At 33.8% G+C, this 19,841-nt stretch overlaps 2 protein-coding genes across 3 annotated transcripts; both read left to right on the top strand.

Moving 5' to 3' along the window:
- The first annotated feature begins 13,280 nt into the window (after nucleotides 1-13,280).
- On the top strand, nucleotides 13,281-16,123 carry LOC21409433 (aldehyde dehydrogenase family 3 member F1). Of its 2 annotated transcripts, none has more exons than XM_024177163.1 (10): nucleotides 13,281-13,559; nucleotides 13,638-13,706; nucleotides 13,814-13,910; nucleotides 14,180-14,257; nucleotides 14,490-14,614; nucleotides 14,701-14,805; nucleotides 14,909-15,081; nucleotides 15,196-15,286; nucleotides 15,394-15,543; nucleotides 15,667-16,123. In XM_024177163.1, exons 1-10 carry the CDS (start codon nucleotides 13,359-13,361, stop codon nucleotides 15,901-15,903), a joined length of 1,326 nt encoding a protein of 441 aa, XP_024032931.1. In that variant the 5' UTR covers nucleotides 13,281-13,358; the 3' UTR covers nucleotides 15,904-16,123. The 2 variants fall into 2 exon arrangements, with proteins under 2 accessions (XP_024032931.1, XP_010113456.2); XM_010115154.2 differs by having other exon boundaries at nucleotides 14,051-14,257.
- A 2,330-nt stretch (nucleotides 16,124-18,453) lies between these two features.
- On the top strand, nucleotides 18,454-19,392 carry LOC21409432. Its single transcript, XM_010115153.2, has one exon. The coding sequence runs from the start codon at nucleotides 18,517-18,519 to the stop codon at nucleotides 18,964-18,966; it is 450 nt and encodes a 149-aa protein (XP_010113455.1). The 5' UTR covers nucleotides 18,454-18,516; the 3' UTR covers nucleotides 18,967-19,392.
- The last annotated feature ends 449 nt before the right edge of the window (nucleotides 19,393-19,841 follow it).

The raw sequence follows: 19,841 nt of genomic DNA, 5'->3' as shown, positions 1-19,841 counted from the left end.
TTCAAGAACTCAAGAAGAATATTTCACAATGTGAATAAAAACATCAAAAACTTCTTTTATTAATCGAATTTTAGTCTTAAATAGCCGAAAATAACTTGAAGAGTTTAAAAAATTGTAAAAGTCCTAATCTACCCTTAATGAAGTAGAGCCTAAAGCAATATAATTACCTAAAGATAAGATAACACACGCCTAAAGCTACTCCTAGGGAAGTAATCCGAATTTGAGTCTAACTCATTCCTTTTAACACGCCTAATTTAGAATTTAAATGTTTAAAACTAAACTTTAAATCTAAGAAGATAGAATGATAATGAAATCAAGTCTTTATCCGCAATTGTGACTTGATCCCTTGCTGGAAACTGCGCCTAAGCCTCTTGGTTTTGTCCTTACACGTGTATCTTGAAATGACATGTGAATTGGTCATGCAATGACTTAATAGACGTGTATGTCTAGCCTTTGTTCACCCTTTGTAGTAAACACTCTCTCTTCTTGTTGTAGAACTCTCTGGACTAAGTTATTCAATTATTCTTTAAATCTTTTAGCTCGATATCTTATCACTGGACCAACTGGGACTTGAATTAGATCGTGAGTATTCATTGTATCTCTGATGTCCTCGTCATTGCGTTCAAATGAGGTGAAGAACAAGAGAAAGCATTTTAGCTTATTAAACACAAGCTTACTCACGATCCTTTACTTGTTTTACCTAACTTTTCTAAAACGTTCGAAAAAAGTACACTTCTATGTTGAACTTTTTTTCGATCATTTTATGCATTTCTAACATTTAAAATCAAACACGATCAATAATATACGTACCTTAAAAAAGACACTAAATAATAACATAATCATACTTACCCAAGCAAACAACAATTTGCTCTTCAATGTACGTACCTTAAAAAAGCACTAAATAATAACATAATCATACTTACCCAAGCAAACAATAATTTGCTCTTCAATGCTCTTCAATTTGCGAGCACAGAAATAAAAGACTTCTAAATAAATATATGGATAAACCATATGATAAATTATTATTTTCTTTAATGGAAACCAATATTAAGAGCTAAATCGATCTACTGACTCCTTGGCCGATGACCATATTCCAATTTCAAATCTTTCCAAGCAAAACTTGATGAATTCATTACAGTGAGACCTTATGTAAACTGTCAAGAAGAAAGAGAGTTAAATCAAAAGAAACGATACAAAAGAAAAGAATAGATATTGATATATGTGTGTGTTATATGTATATAAATACACACAAATATAAATATTTCGATTTATATTACCTAAATTGTTTCCATAAGCTGCATCAGGAAGACGAAAAGTTGGAATATTGGACTGGTCATAACGGAAAACTCTATGACAGAGAAATCCACCAAAGCCGAGGACAAGAAGCTTCTTTTTTGGACCAAGGTATATTCATCCATTCATTCATTCATTCCCGAACTCTCGAGTTTGATACTGGAACCCTGTGGAAAAAACAAGCCAAAGATATAAAGTCTATCAAGTAAATCTAACAGAAAAAACAACCCACACTGATCATTCATTCAGTCATTTCATTCATTCATTTATTCCCGAACTATCGAGTTTGATACTGGAGCCCTCCGCCATTCATTCATTCTCGAACTCTCGAGTTTGATACTGGAGCCCTGTGGAAAAATACAAGCCAAAGATGTCAAGTCTGTCAAATACATCTAACAGAAAAAACAACCCACACTGATCCTTCATTCATTCATTCATTCTCGAACTCTCGAGTTTGATACTGGAGCCCTGTGGAAAAATACAAGCCAAAGATGTCAAGTCTGTCAAATACATCTAACAGAAAAAACAACCCACACTGATCCTTCATTCATTCATTCATTCTCGAACTCTCGAGTTTGATACTGGAGCCCTGTGGAAAAAAACAAGCCAAAGATGTCAAGTCTGTCAAATACATCTAACAGAAAAAACAACCCACACTGATCCTTCATTCATTCATTCATTCCCGAACTATTAAGATTGATACTGGAGCCCTCTGCCCTTCTTTCATTCCCAAACTCCTCGAGTTCATTCATTCATTCATTCTCGAACTCTCGAGTTTGATACAGGAACCCTGTGGAAAAAACAAGCCAAAGATGTCAAATCTGTCAAATAAATCTAACAGAAAAAACAAGTCAAACTGATCATCCATTCATTCATTCATTCATTCATTCCCGAACTCTCGAGTTTCATTCATTTATTCATTCATTCCCAAACTCTTGAGTTTGATACTGGAGCCCTGTGGAAAAAACAAGCCAAAGATGTCAAGTCTGTCAAATAAATCCAATAGAAAAAACAAGCCAAACTGATCATTCATTCATTCAGTCATTCATTCCCGAACTCTCAAGTTTGATACTGGAGCCCTCTGCCATTCATTCATTCCCGAACTCCTTGAGTTCATTCACTCATTCATTCCCGAACTCTCGAGTTTCATACTGGAGCCCTGTGAAAAAACAAGCCAAAGATGTCAAGTCTGTCAAATAAATCTAACAGATAAAACAACCCACACTGATCATTCATTCATTCATTCATTCATTCATTCATTCATTCCCGAACTATCGACTTTGATACTGGAGCCCTCCGCCATTCATTCATTCCCGAACTCCTCAAGTTGATTCATTCATTCATTCATTCATTCCCGAACTTTTGAGTTTGATACTGGAACCCTGTGGAAAAAAAGAAGCCAAAGATGTCAAATCTGAAAATAAATCTAACAGAAAAAACAAGTCAAACTGATCATCCATCCATTCATTCATTCATTAATTCATTCATTCATTCCCGAACTCTCGAGTTTTATTCATTTATTCATTCATTCCCGAACTCTCGAGTTTGATATTGGAGCCCTGTGGAAAAAACAAGCCAAAGATGTCAAGTCTGTCAAATAAATCGAACAGAAAAAATAACCCACACTGATCATTCATTCATTCATTTCATTCCTTCATTCATTCCCGAACTATTAAGATTAATATTGGAGCCCTCTGCCCTTCTTTCATTCCCGAACTCCTCGAGTTCATTCATTCATTCATTCCCGAACTCTCGAGTTTGATACAGGAACTTTGTGGAAAAAATAAGCCAAAGATGTCAAATCTGTCAAATAAATCTAACAGAAAAAATAAGTCAAACGGATCATCCATTCATTCATTCATTCATTCCCGAACTCTCGAGTTTTATTCATTTATTCATTCATTCCCGAACTCTCGAGTTTGATACTGAAGCCCTGTGGAAAAAACAAACCAAAGATGTCAAGTCTGTCAAATAAATCCAACAGAAAAAACAAGCCAAACTAATCATTCATTCATTCATTCATCCATTCATTCCCGAACTCTCGAGTTTGATATTGGAGCCATCAGCCATTCATTCATTTCTAAACTCCTCGAGTTCATTTCTTCATTCATTCATTTACTCATTCTCGACTCTCGAGTTTGATACTAGAGCCCTGCGGAAAAACAAGCCAAAGATGTCAAGTCTGTCAAATAAATGTAAATGAAAAAACAAGTCAAACTGATCATTCATTCATTCATTAATTCATTCATCCATTCATTTCATTCATTCATCCATTCATTTCATTCATTCATTCTTTCCCGAACTCTTGAGTTTGGTACTGGAGCCCTCTATCATTTATACATTCCCGAACTCCTCGAGTTCATTCATTCATTTACTCATTCCCGAACTCTCGAGTTTGATACTGGAGACCTGTGGAAAAAACAAGCCAAAGATGTCAAGTCTGTCAAATAAATCTAACAAAAAAAACAAATCAAACTGATCATTCATTCATTCATTTCATTCATTCATTCATTCCCGAACTATTAAGATTGATACTGGAGCCCTCTGCCCTTCTTTCATTCCCGAACTCCTCGAGTTCATTCATTCATTCCCGAACTCTCGAGTTTGATACAGGAACCCTGTGGAAAAAACAAGCCAAATATGTCAAATCTGTCAAATAAATCTAACAGAAAAAACAAGTCAAACTGATCGTCCATTCATTCATTCATTCATTCATTCCCGAACTCTCGAGTTTCATTCATTTATTCATTCATTCCCGAACTCTCGAGTTTGATACTGGAGTCCTGTGGAAAAAACAAGCCAAAGATGTCAAGTCTGTCAAATAAATCCAACAGAAAAAACAAGCCAAACTGATCATTCATTCATTCATTTCATTCATACATTCATTCCCGAACTCTCAAGTTTGATACTAGAGCCCTCTGCCATTCATTCATTCCGGAACTCCTTGACTTCATTCACTCATTCATTCTCAAACTCTCGAGTTTGATACTAGAGCCCTGTGGAAAAAACAAACTAAAGATGTTAAGTCTGTCAAATAAATCTAACAGATAAAACAACCCACACTGATCATTCATTCATTCATTTCATTCATTCATTCACGAACTATCGACTTTGATACTGGAGCCCTCCGCCATTCATTCATCCCCGAACTCCTCAAGTTGATTCATTCATTCATTCATTCATTCCCGAACTCTTGAGTTTGATACTGGAACCCTGTGGAAAAAAAGAAGCCAAAGATGTCAAATCTGTCAAATAAATCTAACAGAAAAAACAAGTCAAACTGATCATCCATCCATTCATTCATTCATTCCCGAACTCTCGAGTTTCATTCATTTATTCATTCATTCCCGAACTCTCGAGTTTGATACTGGAGCCCTGTGGAAAAAACAAGCCAAAGATATCAAGTCTGTCAAATAAATCTAACAGAAAAAACAACCCACACTGATCATTCATTCATTCATTCATTCATTCATTCATTTCATTCATTCATTCATTCCTGAACTATCGAGTTTGATACTGGAGCCCTCCACCATTCATTCATTCCCGAACTCCTCGAGTTCATTCATTCATTCATTCCCGAACTCTTGAGTTTGATACTGGAACCCTGTGGAAAAAACAAGCCAAAGATGTCAAATGTGTCAAATAAATCTAACAGAAAAAACAAGTCAAACTGATCATCCAATCATTCATTCATTCATTAATTCAATTCCTGAACTCTCGAGTTTCATTCATTCCCGAACTCTCGAATTTGATACTGGAGCCCTGTGGAAAAAACAAGCCAAAGATGTCAAGTCTATCAAATAAATCTAACAGAAAAAACAACCCACACTGATCATTCATTCATTCATTCATTTCATTTATTCATTCCCGAACTATCGAGTTTGATACTGGAGCCCTCCGCCATTCATTCATTCCCGAACTCTTCGAGTTCATTCATTCATTCATTCTCGAACTCTTGAGTTTGATACTGGAATCCTGTGGAAAAAATAAGCCAAAGATGTCAAATCTGTCAAATAAATCTAACAGAAAAAACAAGTCAAACTGATCATCCATCCATCCATTCATTCATTAATTCATTCATTCATTCCCGAACTCTCGAGTTTCATTCATTTATTCATTCATTCCCGAACTCTCGAGTTTGATACTGGAGCCCTGTGGAAAAAACAAGCCAAAGATGTCAAGTCTGTCAAATAAATGTAACAGAAAAAACAACCCACACTGATCATTCATTCATTCATTTCATTCATTCATTCATTCCTGAACTATCGAGTTTGATACTAGAGCCCTCCGCCATTCATTCATTCCTAAACTCCTCGAGTTCATTCATTCATTCATTCATTCATTCATTCATTCATTCCCGAACTCTTGAGTTTGATACAGGTACCCTGTGGAAAAACAAGCCAAAGATGTCAAATCTGTCAAATAAATCTAACAGAAAAAACAAGTCAAACCGATCAAATTTAGTTTCTCTAGAGAGAAGCCTAAATCTTTTAAGCTAGCACGATCTTTTTCCTCGTCGTTGTTGTTCTCACATTTGATTTTGCCTTTTAAGCTGATAGTTGCTCGTGACATATTTCTGAGAGAGAGATTGTCTCGTGACTGATCATGATTATGAGACTATAGTACTCCTGTATTCAAAATTTTAATTAGTGGTGGAGAGTTTTGTAATTCGATTAAGAGTTTCAATAATCAATTAATTAAGCTCGCGTACTGTAGTCTTGTTCTATTCGCTTCATATGCTAGAGAGATTTTCTCACATATTCTTGCTTTGTTTTTATAATTTTGTGCTATATTGCAAAAGAGGCTTGTCATATATCTCACATGAGCTAGGGAAACCAATCCAATTAGAAATAGAAACCCAAGCTAAGGAAACTCTGATGCTAAACTAACTTAGTTCATAAGCAATATACGTAAAATATTGTTAATATTACAATTACCCTACTTTCTTCTTGGCAGTGAAGAGTATTGCCTTCTGAGCAAGAAAAAACTTTAGACTGTAGAAAGGTAATGGCGAGTGTAGAGCTTACAAAAATGTTATACATATATATATAGCTCTTAATTCAAAATATCAAACAAAAATCTATTGTTAGGATGTCATCTAGTAGTAAATCTACAGCTAGGCTGTCATTTATGGCCACCCCTTTCGAAATTACAGTTTACAACCAAGTTTCCAAACATTTTTTTTAATTCTTAATTCAAATCATCCGGTTCAGATCGAGTCCAATGTTCAAATTGTAAGAATTTGAAGCTGCTAACCAATTGTCGTCTTTGTTTTTTAAAAGTTAAATGATTTTTTATATTAATTAATATGGTAATTTTTCAAACACCAAGTGATAAAAAGGAATTATAGCTCGCATGAAATGGATGTTTTCTTTTAGTAATTCTAAATTTATTATTGATGAAAATAATGAAATAGATACTTATATAGTGATTAAAATCTCGAGTTAGCGGTAATTCACATCTATTAAGTTTGATGTTTTTAAGTTTATATATGTAGCAAAAAACAAAATATATAGTGAAATATGTATTGGGTTCAAAGATGTGGATGCCGTGGAGTAACACAAGTGTGACACTTCGATTTTTCTACATACTCACACGTACGTGGAAAATATATCGCAAGATGATCAAAATTTATTTAATCTATTTGCGTTTTATGTCGTTTTCACTTTATTGTCGACCCTATCCTTATTGTCGTTTACTGTGCCTATGTTTATATAAGTTCTCTATCTCTATACATACGTTCTGTATATTTTCGTCTTTTCTCTGCTTTGTTGCTGTTATGAATAAATTGATTCATTAGTCTGGATGTTCAATTCCTAACACTCCACGTGAATTCTATTATCTCCTCTTTATTATTATTGGTATTTAGTATTTAATAACCTCCTAATTAGCACTCCATCAGTAGTATTTTATTATTGTATTGACTTTTGGCCTCTCCTACTTTATAATTCTTGGCCTACATATATGACTTTCAAGAGATTATATTTGTACACAACGAGAAGATGAATACTAAGAAAGTCATCTCTCTCTTGTGTTTATCTATTTTATCTATGCCTTGCAATTTAGTTACTTTGTATTTGTTTTATAACATGAGTCTTTAATATCATTGCTTTTGATTTTGATTGGCAAATTTTAAAAATTTCAAAGATCACCTTGTAGCGCTTCTAGCAATCTGGTGCACGCATTGAATTTGTCCATTGATGGATAGAAAGGACGACGACGCATTATTTATATGGCATAATTCTTTTACTTGGACGATAGTCTCTTTTTTTGTGATATTATTTCTATATATATAAATGCTTTATATATATGCTAACAGGTTTGTTCCATTTTTCCTAATTTCTTATACTTTCTAATCTCTATATTAAGAATCTGTGAAACCCGTTTATTTATATGCTCAAGATTATATTATTATGCATAGGATGTTTTATTCAAATTGCACAAGAGTCTATAAATTCATTATTTACACGTTACGTTTCAGTTCACAACAATATTTTTGTACTATATGCGAGTAGTTTTGCAATTTTAATTCATGTACCTCATCCGTTAATATGTATAACTTTCAGTGTATGTGATATATATATTTCTCATGAATTTATGTATGCCTAATAAAATAGAGCTCATACTCAGGCTAAAGCAAGTGCAATTGAATGATCTTAAGAATCCAACATTGTCATTTTTCTTTCGATGGCATTTGTGTCCATTTAATGTCGTTTTTATTTGATGTCATCTCGTTGTTTCATCATTATTATTATTCTCTTTTTTTTTTTTCTGAATCGTTGTTTCATTATTTAATTAAAAAAAATAAGGAGAAACACACAATCAATGATGACCACAACCAATTGAGGGGAAGAGATGGTAAAGATAGTCGCAACCAGGTCTATTGGTAAGGCTCTGTATGTAACGGAAGGATCATTTCGATTAACCTGTCATTCTTCGAGGCACAAATATTATATTTTAAAAGTTGAAAAGTAAGGTGTTACAACTTACAAGGGTGGAGGAATTTTGTAATTAATCCTAAGAAAAAATATCAATAGTAAGAAAATAAGAAAACTCACTAAATGCACAGGGTATATTAAAAACATAATTTTTTTTTAGTGGGAGCAAGTAAAAAAATACTAAATATAAAAGCCAGTCACTTTTATTATTTATTTATTTATGTACTTACTTATTTATCTTTACATATATAAAAGAGTTAAAAGGAGGTTTTCTCTCCTTTAGTCATGTATCAATCTTTCTTGTTTCTTTCATATTTTGTTTTTTGTGTTTCACATTTTATAATTCTTTAAAAATTTTGTTTTCTTTTTGTTTTGTTTTTTTTTTCCCTTTTTTATTAAAACTCCTATACAATTTATTTTTTATTATGTGCATATTTTAAATACTTTTTTTCCCACTTTATTTCTGTCGACACAATTTCTTTCCAATGTATCCTTCATTTTTTGTTTTGTTTTCATTTTTGCCAACGGCTTATGTACATTGCAATTATTTTTTCATGTGTTCTTTTGAAATATATATTTTCTTCTTTTCCTCTCGTGCTCCTTTTGAATAATGTCACAAATGAATTTTATATTAAAAGTGATCCTTATAAATATTTTTATTTCTAATTGACCCACTAAAACAATTTTTTCTCAAATACGTCTCTTCTTAAACAGTTTTTTTTTTTTCACATCACTTGTAACTATTTTTTATAAATACATTTTTATTTGTCATTGTTGAGGTAATTTTTAAAATAAACTAAAAAACACTTAATTGTGTATAAATAAAATTTTCATCATGTAATAAATAATAAACTATTTAAATAATCTCAACGTGGCAAACGCACAGCACGTTCTCAAACTAGTATTTAGTAAAAAGCTCAATTCCTCCATTGGCCTATGGGTTGTTTAGTTGTTAGATTCATGTCATAGTTTGTAATTCGCTATAATATTTTTTTTCATAAAAAAATACATATAAATCAATAATAATTCTGAATCATAATTATGAATTTATCAACTAAACATCCCCTTAACAATTCAATCAAGCGCCAGCAACCAAAAATTTCACTTCTTGTGCTGTGACCCGAGAAGCATCAACCATGGGACACGTGTAGATCTTCACTATCAAGTCTTGCAACTTTCTTTTTCTTTTTTTATAAAATTTTAGATTAATTTCATTAGTGCCCCGTAAACTTTGAATAATTCCAACTTTACCTCAAAATTTTGAAACATTTAAGCCATTTTAAATTTGTCTTTTACATTTTGAATTTGTCCCATTTAAGTCATTTTTCAAAAATTTTTGTTAAAATCAAAAGAAAAATTGGGTTAAGTGGAGGCCTACAATGACGGAGTTAAAAATTTGTTTCAGTGGGACACTTATAAATACTTAAATTCTATGCTAAAAATTTGAAAAAAAAACTAAATTATGACATAAGGAGTTTTTAAATCAAAGCTTGTTTCAAGCATATTTAATTTCAACGTATGCAATGCTCCTCAGATTTACGGATTCGCAGGGGGCCTCAGGCCCTACTTAGTTGACTGACAATGACAAAGAGGCTTGCGTTGGCCGGACGTTTTTTGTCTCGCCCTACATACATAAGGGAATCGAGGAAGACTGGCGCCTACTAAACTAAAATAAGGGGAAGGAAAATATCGCTAGAGAGTTCCCACCATCTTCGTTTGGTCTTCCGTTGAACGGTGTACTCTTTGTCGCTTATTCAGCCGATTATTTCTGTTTTGCTCATAAGTAAGTAAGCGTGAACGACATTTTTGGAACGTTAGTCTTTCGGTTTGTGGCGTTCCTACTTCCATATCTTCAACCCTCCCTCTAGGTCTAGAGTCCACCTTTTCTAAATTTTGATGATGACGTGCTTACATTCCAACTCCCGTAGGGTGTAGAGCTACATTTCTCATTATCGTGTTCCAGTTTTCCTCAAGGTATAGAGTCGATATGTTGCGTTCTGGAGATGAAGTTGCAAGAAGTACAGAGTCGATGTTCCAGAAGGTTTTTGGACATGTGCATGTGGAGAACTAACGGAAGTGCCAAAAGTTAGTTATATGCACATTGGGGACATCTAAGGGGATGTATATTCCTATTATTTATTTTTTTTTAAAAGATATCTCGTTCATCTATCTTTTGTCTATCTATCATTGATTCTATCTATGAATCAAGTCGAAAGACTTCGTTTTTGGGTTCCCCGAAATCCAAAAATAATGTTATATTATCACTTTTTTTTTTTTTTGGTTTTTAGAGCAGGCTTATAGTTTTTATTTTGATTGTATCTATATGAAATAAGGACCAATTTTTTAGGGAAATAACGATCTTTTTTAATTTAGTATAAAATAAAATGAAAATTATATGTGAATATAGCAATCAATTGTCATAGCAATATATTTTCTTATTGTGCATAATCGTAGTAATATATAACGTTTAATCAATGAAGAATAAATGCTCATTTATTTCGCTGATTCGAGTTTTTAATTCGAGTTGAGATATGACTTTATGTAAGAGTTTTTTTATTGTATCAAAAAAGTTAAATGTGACTATTTTTTAGAGCTTTTCACTATAACAAATTTTGAATCAGTAAAATAAATGAGACCTAAATTTATGTAACTAATAGTTGTTAAGCTAAAAAGTTTTGAAGGAGAAGTACAAGTTTCAACCAAATTCAGGCGTTTTAAAAAAAAAAGTGAGAAAAAATGTAAAGATAAAAAAGAGAGGAGAATTCGTGAAGAGATTTTGAAATAGATAAAATACATTTTTACGATGGTTATGTGTTAAAAGTTAAAAAGAATAAAAATTTGAGTCGGGGCAAATAAAAAAAACAAATAATATATAAAAAATAGAATTTGAAAAAATTTAGTAAGGGTATGTGACTTTACTAATTTCTTAATGCATCCGTGTTTGCGGCATGTGATTTTTAACTGTTTATTTTTATTAAAAATTTAAATAAAAAGATTATATATGATAGCATTATTCTCATTTTTTTTATTTTTTTTTAACAAAAATCACAACATAAAAAATTAAATAATAACAATTAAAATTAAATAATAAAATAAAAATTTTTAAAATTTAAAAGACAAACTAATAAGAATGATTCTAAAGTCAAACCACCAGTGATAATAATCATACATGTTAGAACCGGTTATGAGCTTTTACCGTGTTTTCTTATAAAATTGATTAAGGATTACCAAAGCAAAGCACAAAAGCAGAGTAAATACCACGCAACGATTAAACGTGGTTCAGTCAAACTGACCTACACCCACGGGGCCACGCCCAGACATCAAGCAATCCACTAATAGGTAAAAAGTTACAGACACTAATAGGACTTAACCAACTCAAGACTCCCTCTTGACTATCGACGCCGTTGTGTCTAACACCCTAAGTAGCTAGCTTGGCGAGCACCACTCGACTTCAAACGCCTTCTCCCGAAAGCTCACAAAATCTTCTCTCAAAGAACGAAGATGATGGACGCTCTATCTCTTTAACTTGTGCACGCTGTACTTTATCAGAATTTTCGTCCATCAGTTGATTCCTCGTGCAGCAACCTTTTATAAACTGATCTAATTCAAAATCAGAATCTATCTCAAAATCTGTAGTTACAGATAAGACAGTTATCAGTTTAAAATTCAAAACACGTAATCTGCTTCGCATATTCCAGTTTCAATTTCCTTGGCCCAGATTTTCAGCACTCCAATCTCTTTATAGATGATATATTGATCTTCAAAACAAAATCATCATGAAATACGGTTTTGAATAAACCTTTTATTCAAACTAAAACAAAATCTTTAACAGATATTTGTTTCAACTTCAAATACTGTGTTAATCGTTGCATGGTATTTACGCTTTTACCGTGTTTTCTTATAAAATTGATTAAGGATTACCAAAGTAAATCACAAAAGTAGAGTAAATACCACGCAACGATTAAACGTGGTTCAGTCAAACTGACCTACATCCATGGGGCCACGCCCAGACATCAAGCAATCCACTAATAGGTAAAAAGTTACAGACACCAATCAGACTTAACCAACTCAAGACTCCCTCTTGACTATCGACACCGCTGTGTCTAACACCCTAAGTGGCTAACTTAGCGAGCACCACTCGACTTCAAACGCCTTCTCCCGAAAGCTCACAAAATCTTCTCTCAAAGAATGAAGATGATGGACGCTCTATCTCTTTAACTTGTGCACGCTGTACTTTATCAGAATTTCGGTTCATCAGTTGATTCATCGTGCAGCAACCTTTTATAAACTGATCTAATTCAAAATCAGAATCTATCTCAAAATCTGTAGTTACAGATAAGACAGTTATCAGTTTAAAATTCAAAACACGTAATCTGCTTCGCATATTCTAGTTTCAATTTCCTTGGCCCAGATTCTCAGCACTCCAATCTCTTTATAGATGATATTTTGATCTTCAAAACAAAATCATCATGAAATACGATTTTGAATAAACCTTTTATTCAAACTAAAATAAAATCTTTAACAGATATTTGTTTCAACTTCAAATCGTGGTTTAAATCAAAATACCAACACAATCTTGGTCTTTTTCACGAAATCCTCAGAATCTTATCTTAACTCAAAACTGTGAAGCTGATTTCTTTTATTTGAACGAACCCAAAAGCTGATCTTCTTCTATTCGAACGAACCCAACAAATTCGAAAGACTAACTCTAGATTTTGTCAAAACGCACAGCATAACTTAAGGAACCAAACGACTCAAACAAAAACTGTACGACATTTCTTGACACTTTTAAAATAAATAATCTAAACATGAAACCTAACTAAGTCAACTAAAACTCAAAACATAAAAATATAGTCAAAATGACCCACACCCCTCAACAATACAAGTAGACGACAGTTTGGTAGGTAGGTTTTAATGAGTTGTGGTTCCAAACTGACACCTCAGCCAGTGTTACTTCTAACGCAACTGTTATCCAACGTGAAAAGTTGGTGGTGGCATTTAAATTCTGCAGCATAGTGGGAGAGGAGTAAATAGGAAGGAACTAATCAAAATTAGAAAACAAAACCCAATTATAAACTCCTTTAAAAAGAAAGAAAAATATCTTATTTTTGAGATCAATATCTTTGGATGATATTCAGCATGGAAGCAGTAGAGGAAAGCTTAGCTGAAGCAAGACAAACCCTCAGAAGTGGCCAAACTAGAAGTGTTGCCTGGAGAAAAAAGCAACTCAGAGCACTTTTTGAGCTAATTCATGATAATGAAGAAAAGATTTTCAAGGCACTCGATGATGATCTTGGAAAGCACCCAACTGAAGCTTATAGAGATGAGGTAAATAAGTCATCTAAATCACAATTTTTTAACTAATTTAATTTGATTGTCATTTAATACCAATTTCATGGTTGCTAGATTGGAGTAGTAATAAAATCCTTGGATTATTCTTTGAGCAATATTGAGAAATGGGTAGCCCCTAAAAAGGTAACTTGATCATTTTTTTAAGTTTTGTTTTCTCATGTTGTGTGCTCTTTTGGGGAGAAATTAGCTAATGAAAAATTTGGGTTTGGGTTTTTTGGAATTTTGGGCAGAGCTCAGTGCCTATGCTTTTCTTCCCAGCAAAAGGAGAGGTGATACCTGAACCCCTTGGAGTTATTCTCATATTTTCATGTTGGAACTTCCCTTTTTGTGAGTCCAAAATCTATATTCTGATGCTATTCAATCTCATATATTTAAGCAAGAACTTTCATTTGTGTTTAGAAATAGATGATTCTGATTTCTGAAGAAATAGTGATAAAAAAAAAAAAAGCTATCTGTCGTATGTGCAGCCTTGGCATTGGACCCGTTGATAGGGGCAATATCGGCTGGGAACACAGTGATTCTTAAGCCTTCAGATCAAGCCCCAGCATGTTCTTCTTTTCTTGCTAATACCATTCCTCTTTACTTGGATTGCAAAGCCATTAAAGTCATTGAAGGAGGAGCTGAAACTTGTGAAAGACTTCTGCAGCAGAAATGGGAGAAGATATTTTTCACTGGTATACATCACTTTCAAGGCTTACCTTGTTTCAATTGACTTGATTAAGCTATAGCCTAAATGAATAAAGAATTCAAAAAATTATTAAAATATTTTTGTCGAAGACTTGTCTTATGTATATGTCCCATAAGAGCCTTTCTCAATGTTCAAATCAAAGTGTACTCAATTTTTTATGTCCTGTCACACATAATTTTATCCAAAGTACTAAATATGTTCATGAATGTCATTTTCAGGAAGTGCACGGGTGGGACAAATAGTCATGACGGCGGCTGCAAAGCATTTAACACCAGTTGTTCTTGAGCTCGGCGGAAAATGCCCTACCATCTTAGATTCCTTCTCTAATCCTCGAGATTTTAAGGTTGGCTTATTTGCAGCTCAAGAGTATATTTGTTATGAAGTTTTAGTCCGTGTTTTGTACCAAAATTGCTTAATCTCTATTTGAAGGTGGCAATTAAAAGAATTGTTGGAGGGAAATGGGGGCCTTGCAGTGGGCAAGCATGTATTGGAATAGACTATCTTCTTGTTGAGGAAAAGTTGGCTTCCACTTTGGTAAACACCTGCTCAAATTAGCTATCTTTAAATATGTGGGAATATATTGGATTTGAGATGTATTAAAATTCATAAGTAATGCTTTTTTTCCCGACTTTCTTAGATAGATTTATTGAAGAAAATAATCAAGAGATTTTATGGAGAAAACCCAAAAGAGTCCAAGAGCGTAGCCAGAATTGTCAATAAGCATCACTTTGCGCGGCTGCGCAATCTTCTCAAGGACCCTCTTGTTGCAGCTTCAATTGTGCATGGCGGTTCGCTAGATGAAGATAGCCTGTAGGTTTTAAATGTTCTCTGCTCTTGCCATAGCTTGTAAGATAAGTGTTTTCTTGAAGAACTTTTCTTTGATTTTAAACAGACAATTACCGATTTCGTCTGCAAAATTTTCAGGTTTATTGAGCCAACAATCTTGTTAGATCCTCCTCTTCATTCTGAGATAATGACTGAAGAAATATTTGGCCCCTTCCTTCCTATAATCACTGTGAGAAAAGATATTCTAACACAATTCTTTTTGACGTACCAATGATTCAAGAATGACCATGATCTCGTTTTTTCTTCTTTTTACAACTTTTGGTGCTCCTTGTACAGCTGAAAAACATTCAAGAAAGCATTGAATTCATAAACTCAAGGCCAAAACCTCTTGCCATTTATGCATTTACCAAAGACGAAACACTCAAGAAACGGATTATATCAGAAACATCATCAGGAAGCGTGACTTTCAATGATGTTATGATCCAAGTACTACATTATTTCTCTTCTCTCTCTTAATATTTCACCAAAAAACTTTTTCAAAAAGAAAAAAAGAGGAAGAAAAATATACATAGAGGATCTTACTTTGTTTTACGATCCTGTTATGTGCAGTTTCTGTGTGAGACGCTGCCGTTTGGCGGTGTTGATCAGAGTGGTTTTGGGAGGTACCATGGGAAGTATTCCTTTGATACTTTCAGCCATGAAAAAGCAATCATGCAAGGAAGTTTCTTCCCTGAAATTGAGGCAAGGTATCCTCCATGGACAGCGTTCAAGCTCAAGTTCATCAGATTGGCATACCGGCTTAACTACTTTGGCTTAGTTCTACTTCTCCTTGGTCTCAAACGATAGGGATCATATTACATCACCCCAATTTAGTATTTGCCTTGCTTTTTATCTATAATATCAGCTTATGTTTGTGTGTATGTATATCCCCATTTAAACTTCATGTTCAAGTGGGAGACTCAACCCAAGTTTACTCATTAAGTACTCGAATATTTGAGCTAAGAATTATCTCTTTTCCTGTTAATAATTCCATCTTTCAAACTCCAAACTTTTGTTGAAAAACTTTGTTAGAATTTATGAGTCACAAACTTGCCGCTTGACTTTGCGATTAACTAAAAATCAATGGTAATCATAATTAGTTGTGATTCCGATTAAAAAAAAAAAAAAAAAAAAAAAAAAAACTAATCATGTTAAGTTCACAAATAAAGATATAGCAATGTTAATGTTGTCTTGCAGATTAGTATATCTCATACGTGTAATACCGATGATGCAAGTAAAACTCCTCATAGTTAAAATAAATAAATAAATAAATGAAATAAAAAAAGGAAAAAAAAAAAAGAAAAAATTGGTATTTGGTATGGTGATTCGTGTGGTTCGTAACTCGCTATAATATTTTTTCTCACAAAAAATACACGTAAATTGAGAATAGTTTTAAATTATAGTTCTAAATCCGTGAACTAAACGTCCACTAAAACTCCTTCTAGAGTTAAAAATCCACCGGCTCAAGAGCATGTTTTCGTTGTCGTCTCACTAATTAAGATTAGTGGCTTTTCTTATAAACTTAAAATCTTGACATAATTATAGGATCTGTTAGTGATTCTGATTATTGACGGAAATTTTATGACAGAAAAAATTTTTAAATTTAAATTTTTTGTGAAATAAAAAATATTGTAGTAAGATCAGAATCACAAGTTCAAAAACTAAGCAGGGCTTTAATATCACGGATGAGACAAATTTTAGGACAACACATTTCAACCTCGTTCGCTTCGTAGGTTTAAGTTTGTAATTTGAGCTGAATGTGACATTTTTTAATAGCTTTTAATTGTAATAAAAAAAGGTTAGATATAATATTTTTTGAGAATTTTTAACTGTAAAAATATAAAATAAAAAACTCAAATCGGTGAAATGAATAAGTCTTTCAACTATTTTTCATATATCAATGCACATATGAGGTAAAATAGATGGGCACCTGCGACCAATGAGCTGCCACCACGTAAGCATTTGACTTCTATATTTCAAGGAATAAAGCTAGAGGACATCTGTGGTGAGCAACACCATAACAGTTGGCGCTACATGGCAGCAGACGTGGATTTTTGTGGGACCCATAAAGTTGCGCAAAAATCCTGTTTTATAACTTGTGCGGCCCATGAAAAACTTACTTCTGCACCTTTCTTTCTCCTTCTCTTTCTCTTCCTTGTTTCTTGGCCCACCCATTAAAAAATTTTAAGTCCGTATAGTTCACTAGTTTTAGTTTTTAATTTGAGTTGAGATGTAATTTTATATGAGAATTTTTTATTGTAACAAAAACATTAAATGTGATTATTTTTTAGAGCTTTTTACTATAGTAAAACTCAAATTTTAAACTCGAATCGGTGAAATAAACAATTTTGTTTATTTTAAATTAGTTACGGGGCAAATTTTACTGACTCTTGCCCTTGTTCTTTAGGTAACAATGGTAAAATGCTTTCTTTTACTTTTTAAATATAAAATACGATCCCTTTTCTTTCTCTAGTTATTCCATAAATCCATCTCAAAATGGGCACCCACGCGTGGTCTAGGCAGATCGGTGATCATGTTACATTCCGCGAGCCAATCAATAACTGGCGCAGCAGCGACTATGGCGGCATGGCCACCGGAGGAGAGGGAGAATGAAGGCAAAGGGTCGGGGGTTTCTTATAAGCACCAAATCAGTTTTTTTTTTTTTTTTTAAGCAACTAAATATAGGCATCTCACTTTTTTTCTCTCCCTTTTTGAGCCCAATTGCAGAGAAGTGAAGAAGGGAGGAGGAAGAACGAAGGAAGGAACAGATTAACTAGCTTGCTGAGTAAGTTGTTTGTAGGTAGCTTGCTAAGCAAGTTGTGTATATGTACGTAACAGACTAACTATAAAAGGAAGAAGAAAGAGGAAGGAGAGATATCAAGATGGTGGGTCCCGCGGGAAAATTTAATTATTTTGATTCTCAATTCGGTTTTCAAACTACTTTTATACCCTCTTTTATTTCACTCATTTAAAATTTTAATTTTAATTTTATTAGAGTTAAATTTTTTTATTAAAAATTACATTTAAGAGACATTTGATTCATAAATTAAAATTATTTTTAATTTATGTGTATTTTTTTAAAAAAAATATTGTAATAAATTACGAATTATAATTTAAATTAGAATACGAATCTCCCAACTAAACAACTCTTTAATTTTTTTGTTACAGTTAAATTTTTCACATAAAAACATATCTTAATTTAAATTAAAAACTCAAATCAATTAATTGAATAATGTCTAAATCAATTCTTTAAAACAATGATGGGTCCCACAAAAAATTAAATTATCAGCCAGCTGATTGTCCACGTAATTTGTCACATCTTTTGGTGTTGCTCACCACCCCCTAGCTTTACTCTATTTCACATGTTGCTTCAAATACGTGCGGAAGCCAAAATCGACCAAATTTGCCCCTAACGAACGGATGTTAGGGCGTCAGTGCATGGAAACTGCTCTGCAACTTCATCCCCTGCGTCGGATCCTACTCTACACCTCATCTCTACCCAATCACAGCCCGTCGAATCCGCAAAACCTCCGGGCCCATGCGATCTATTCCGCCAGAGAAGCTCTCTCCTTAAAACGACGCCGTCCAGCAAACACGATCGCCAGACAAACTAGGGCTCCCGCACAGACGACGGCGCTAATGGCCGACAAGGCTCCGAAGAACACCGCCGCCACGCTTCCGTCGGAACCGGCAACGCAGGACATATCTGAGAAATCTCCGCCGCGTCCTCCGCCGCCGGAGAAGCCGTTGCCGGGAGATTGCTGCGGTAGCGGATGCGTGCAGTGCGTTTGGGATCTGTATTACGAAGAGCTCGAGGCCTACAACAAGCTTTACAAGACCGATTCCGATCCCAAATCGAAGGCCTCTTGAGCAAGGGCGAAAATTGTTCTAATTTTCTTGAATTCGCTTGAGAATTTGTTTAAAGAACCAATTTTTTCGCGTTGAATAAAATTTCCCAAATCTCAGCTGCCTTACTTTTGCTGTCGTTTTTCGATCGGGCCGGTCATGGTTTTCAATGGTCCTGGGCCCAGTGATTGTTTCCAATTTCACTTTCTTGTCTCCTTCCATGCGTCGTTTGCAGGTGGGTCTTGTCGTTCTTCTTCTTCTTCCTCTAGGGCTGACGGCTTCCCTGCTGTTCGAAATCGTATTCTCCGTTCGTCACGCTTCTCTCTTTTTACTTTCTGAACTCTGAAATTGAAGATCGATTTCAATGGTTAATTTAGTTCCTAAGCTTAATTTATTCTTCATTTGTTACTTTCGCTTGTATTGAATTGGGGATAAGAATTTTATGATAAACGATCCAGCTTGTGTTTTTGTTGGTGAATTTGGGATTTCGTAATTGACTGGAATGATCTTGATTAAACTTGAACTTTGATTTGATAAATAGGTATATATGAAGTGAGGTTATGAATTAGGGCCAGTAATTGCGTAATCAAAGGCAACTGTTCTGGTTGTTTGTACCAATTCTTTTAAAAAATCCGTTCTTTGCTAGTTTCAGAACGTAATTATTTTTCTTGAAAAAAGCATTTTTGTTTTGGATTAGTAATTGGGTGTCCCATTTTTTTTAATTTTTTTCTTAAGCACTTGTAAATCAACTCTTACAAATGTAGCTAACATGTGAGCCAGACAGTTCCTTACAGGGTGTATGGCAAGAAAAAATGCTTGGGTGCTAAGCACTATACGTAAATAATAAGTGAACTTGTTAGCTCAGAGAGCCCTCACCGTGTCGTTTCAGGAATTTTTTC

Source organism: Morus notabilis, unplaced genomic scaffold (assembly GCF_000414095.1).
Source record: "Morus notabilis unplaced genomic scaffold, ASM41409v2 Scaffold184, whole genome shotgun sequence".
NCBI lineage: Eukaryota > Viridiplantae > Streptophyta > Magnoliopsida > Rosales > Moraceae > Morus > Morus notabilis.
Note: the sequence above shows the minus strand (reverse complement) of the source record. Positions and strands in the feature narration are given on the sequence as shown.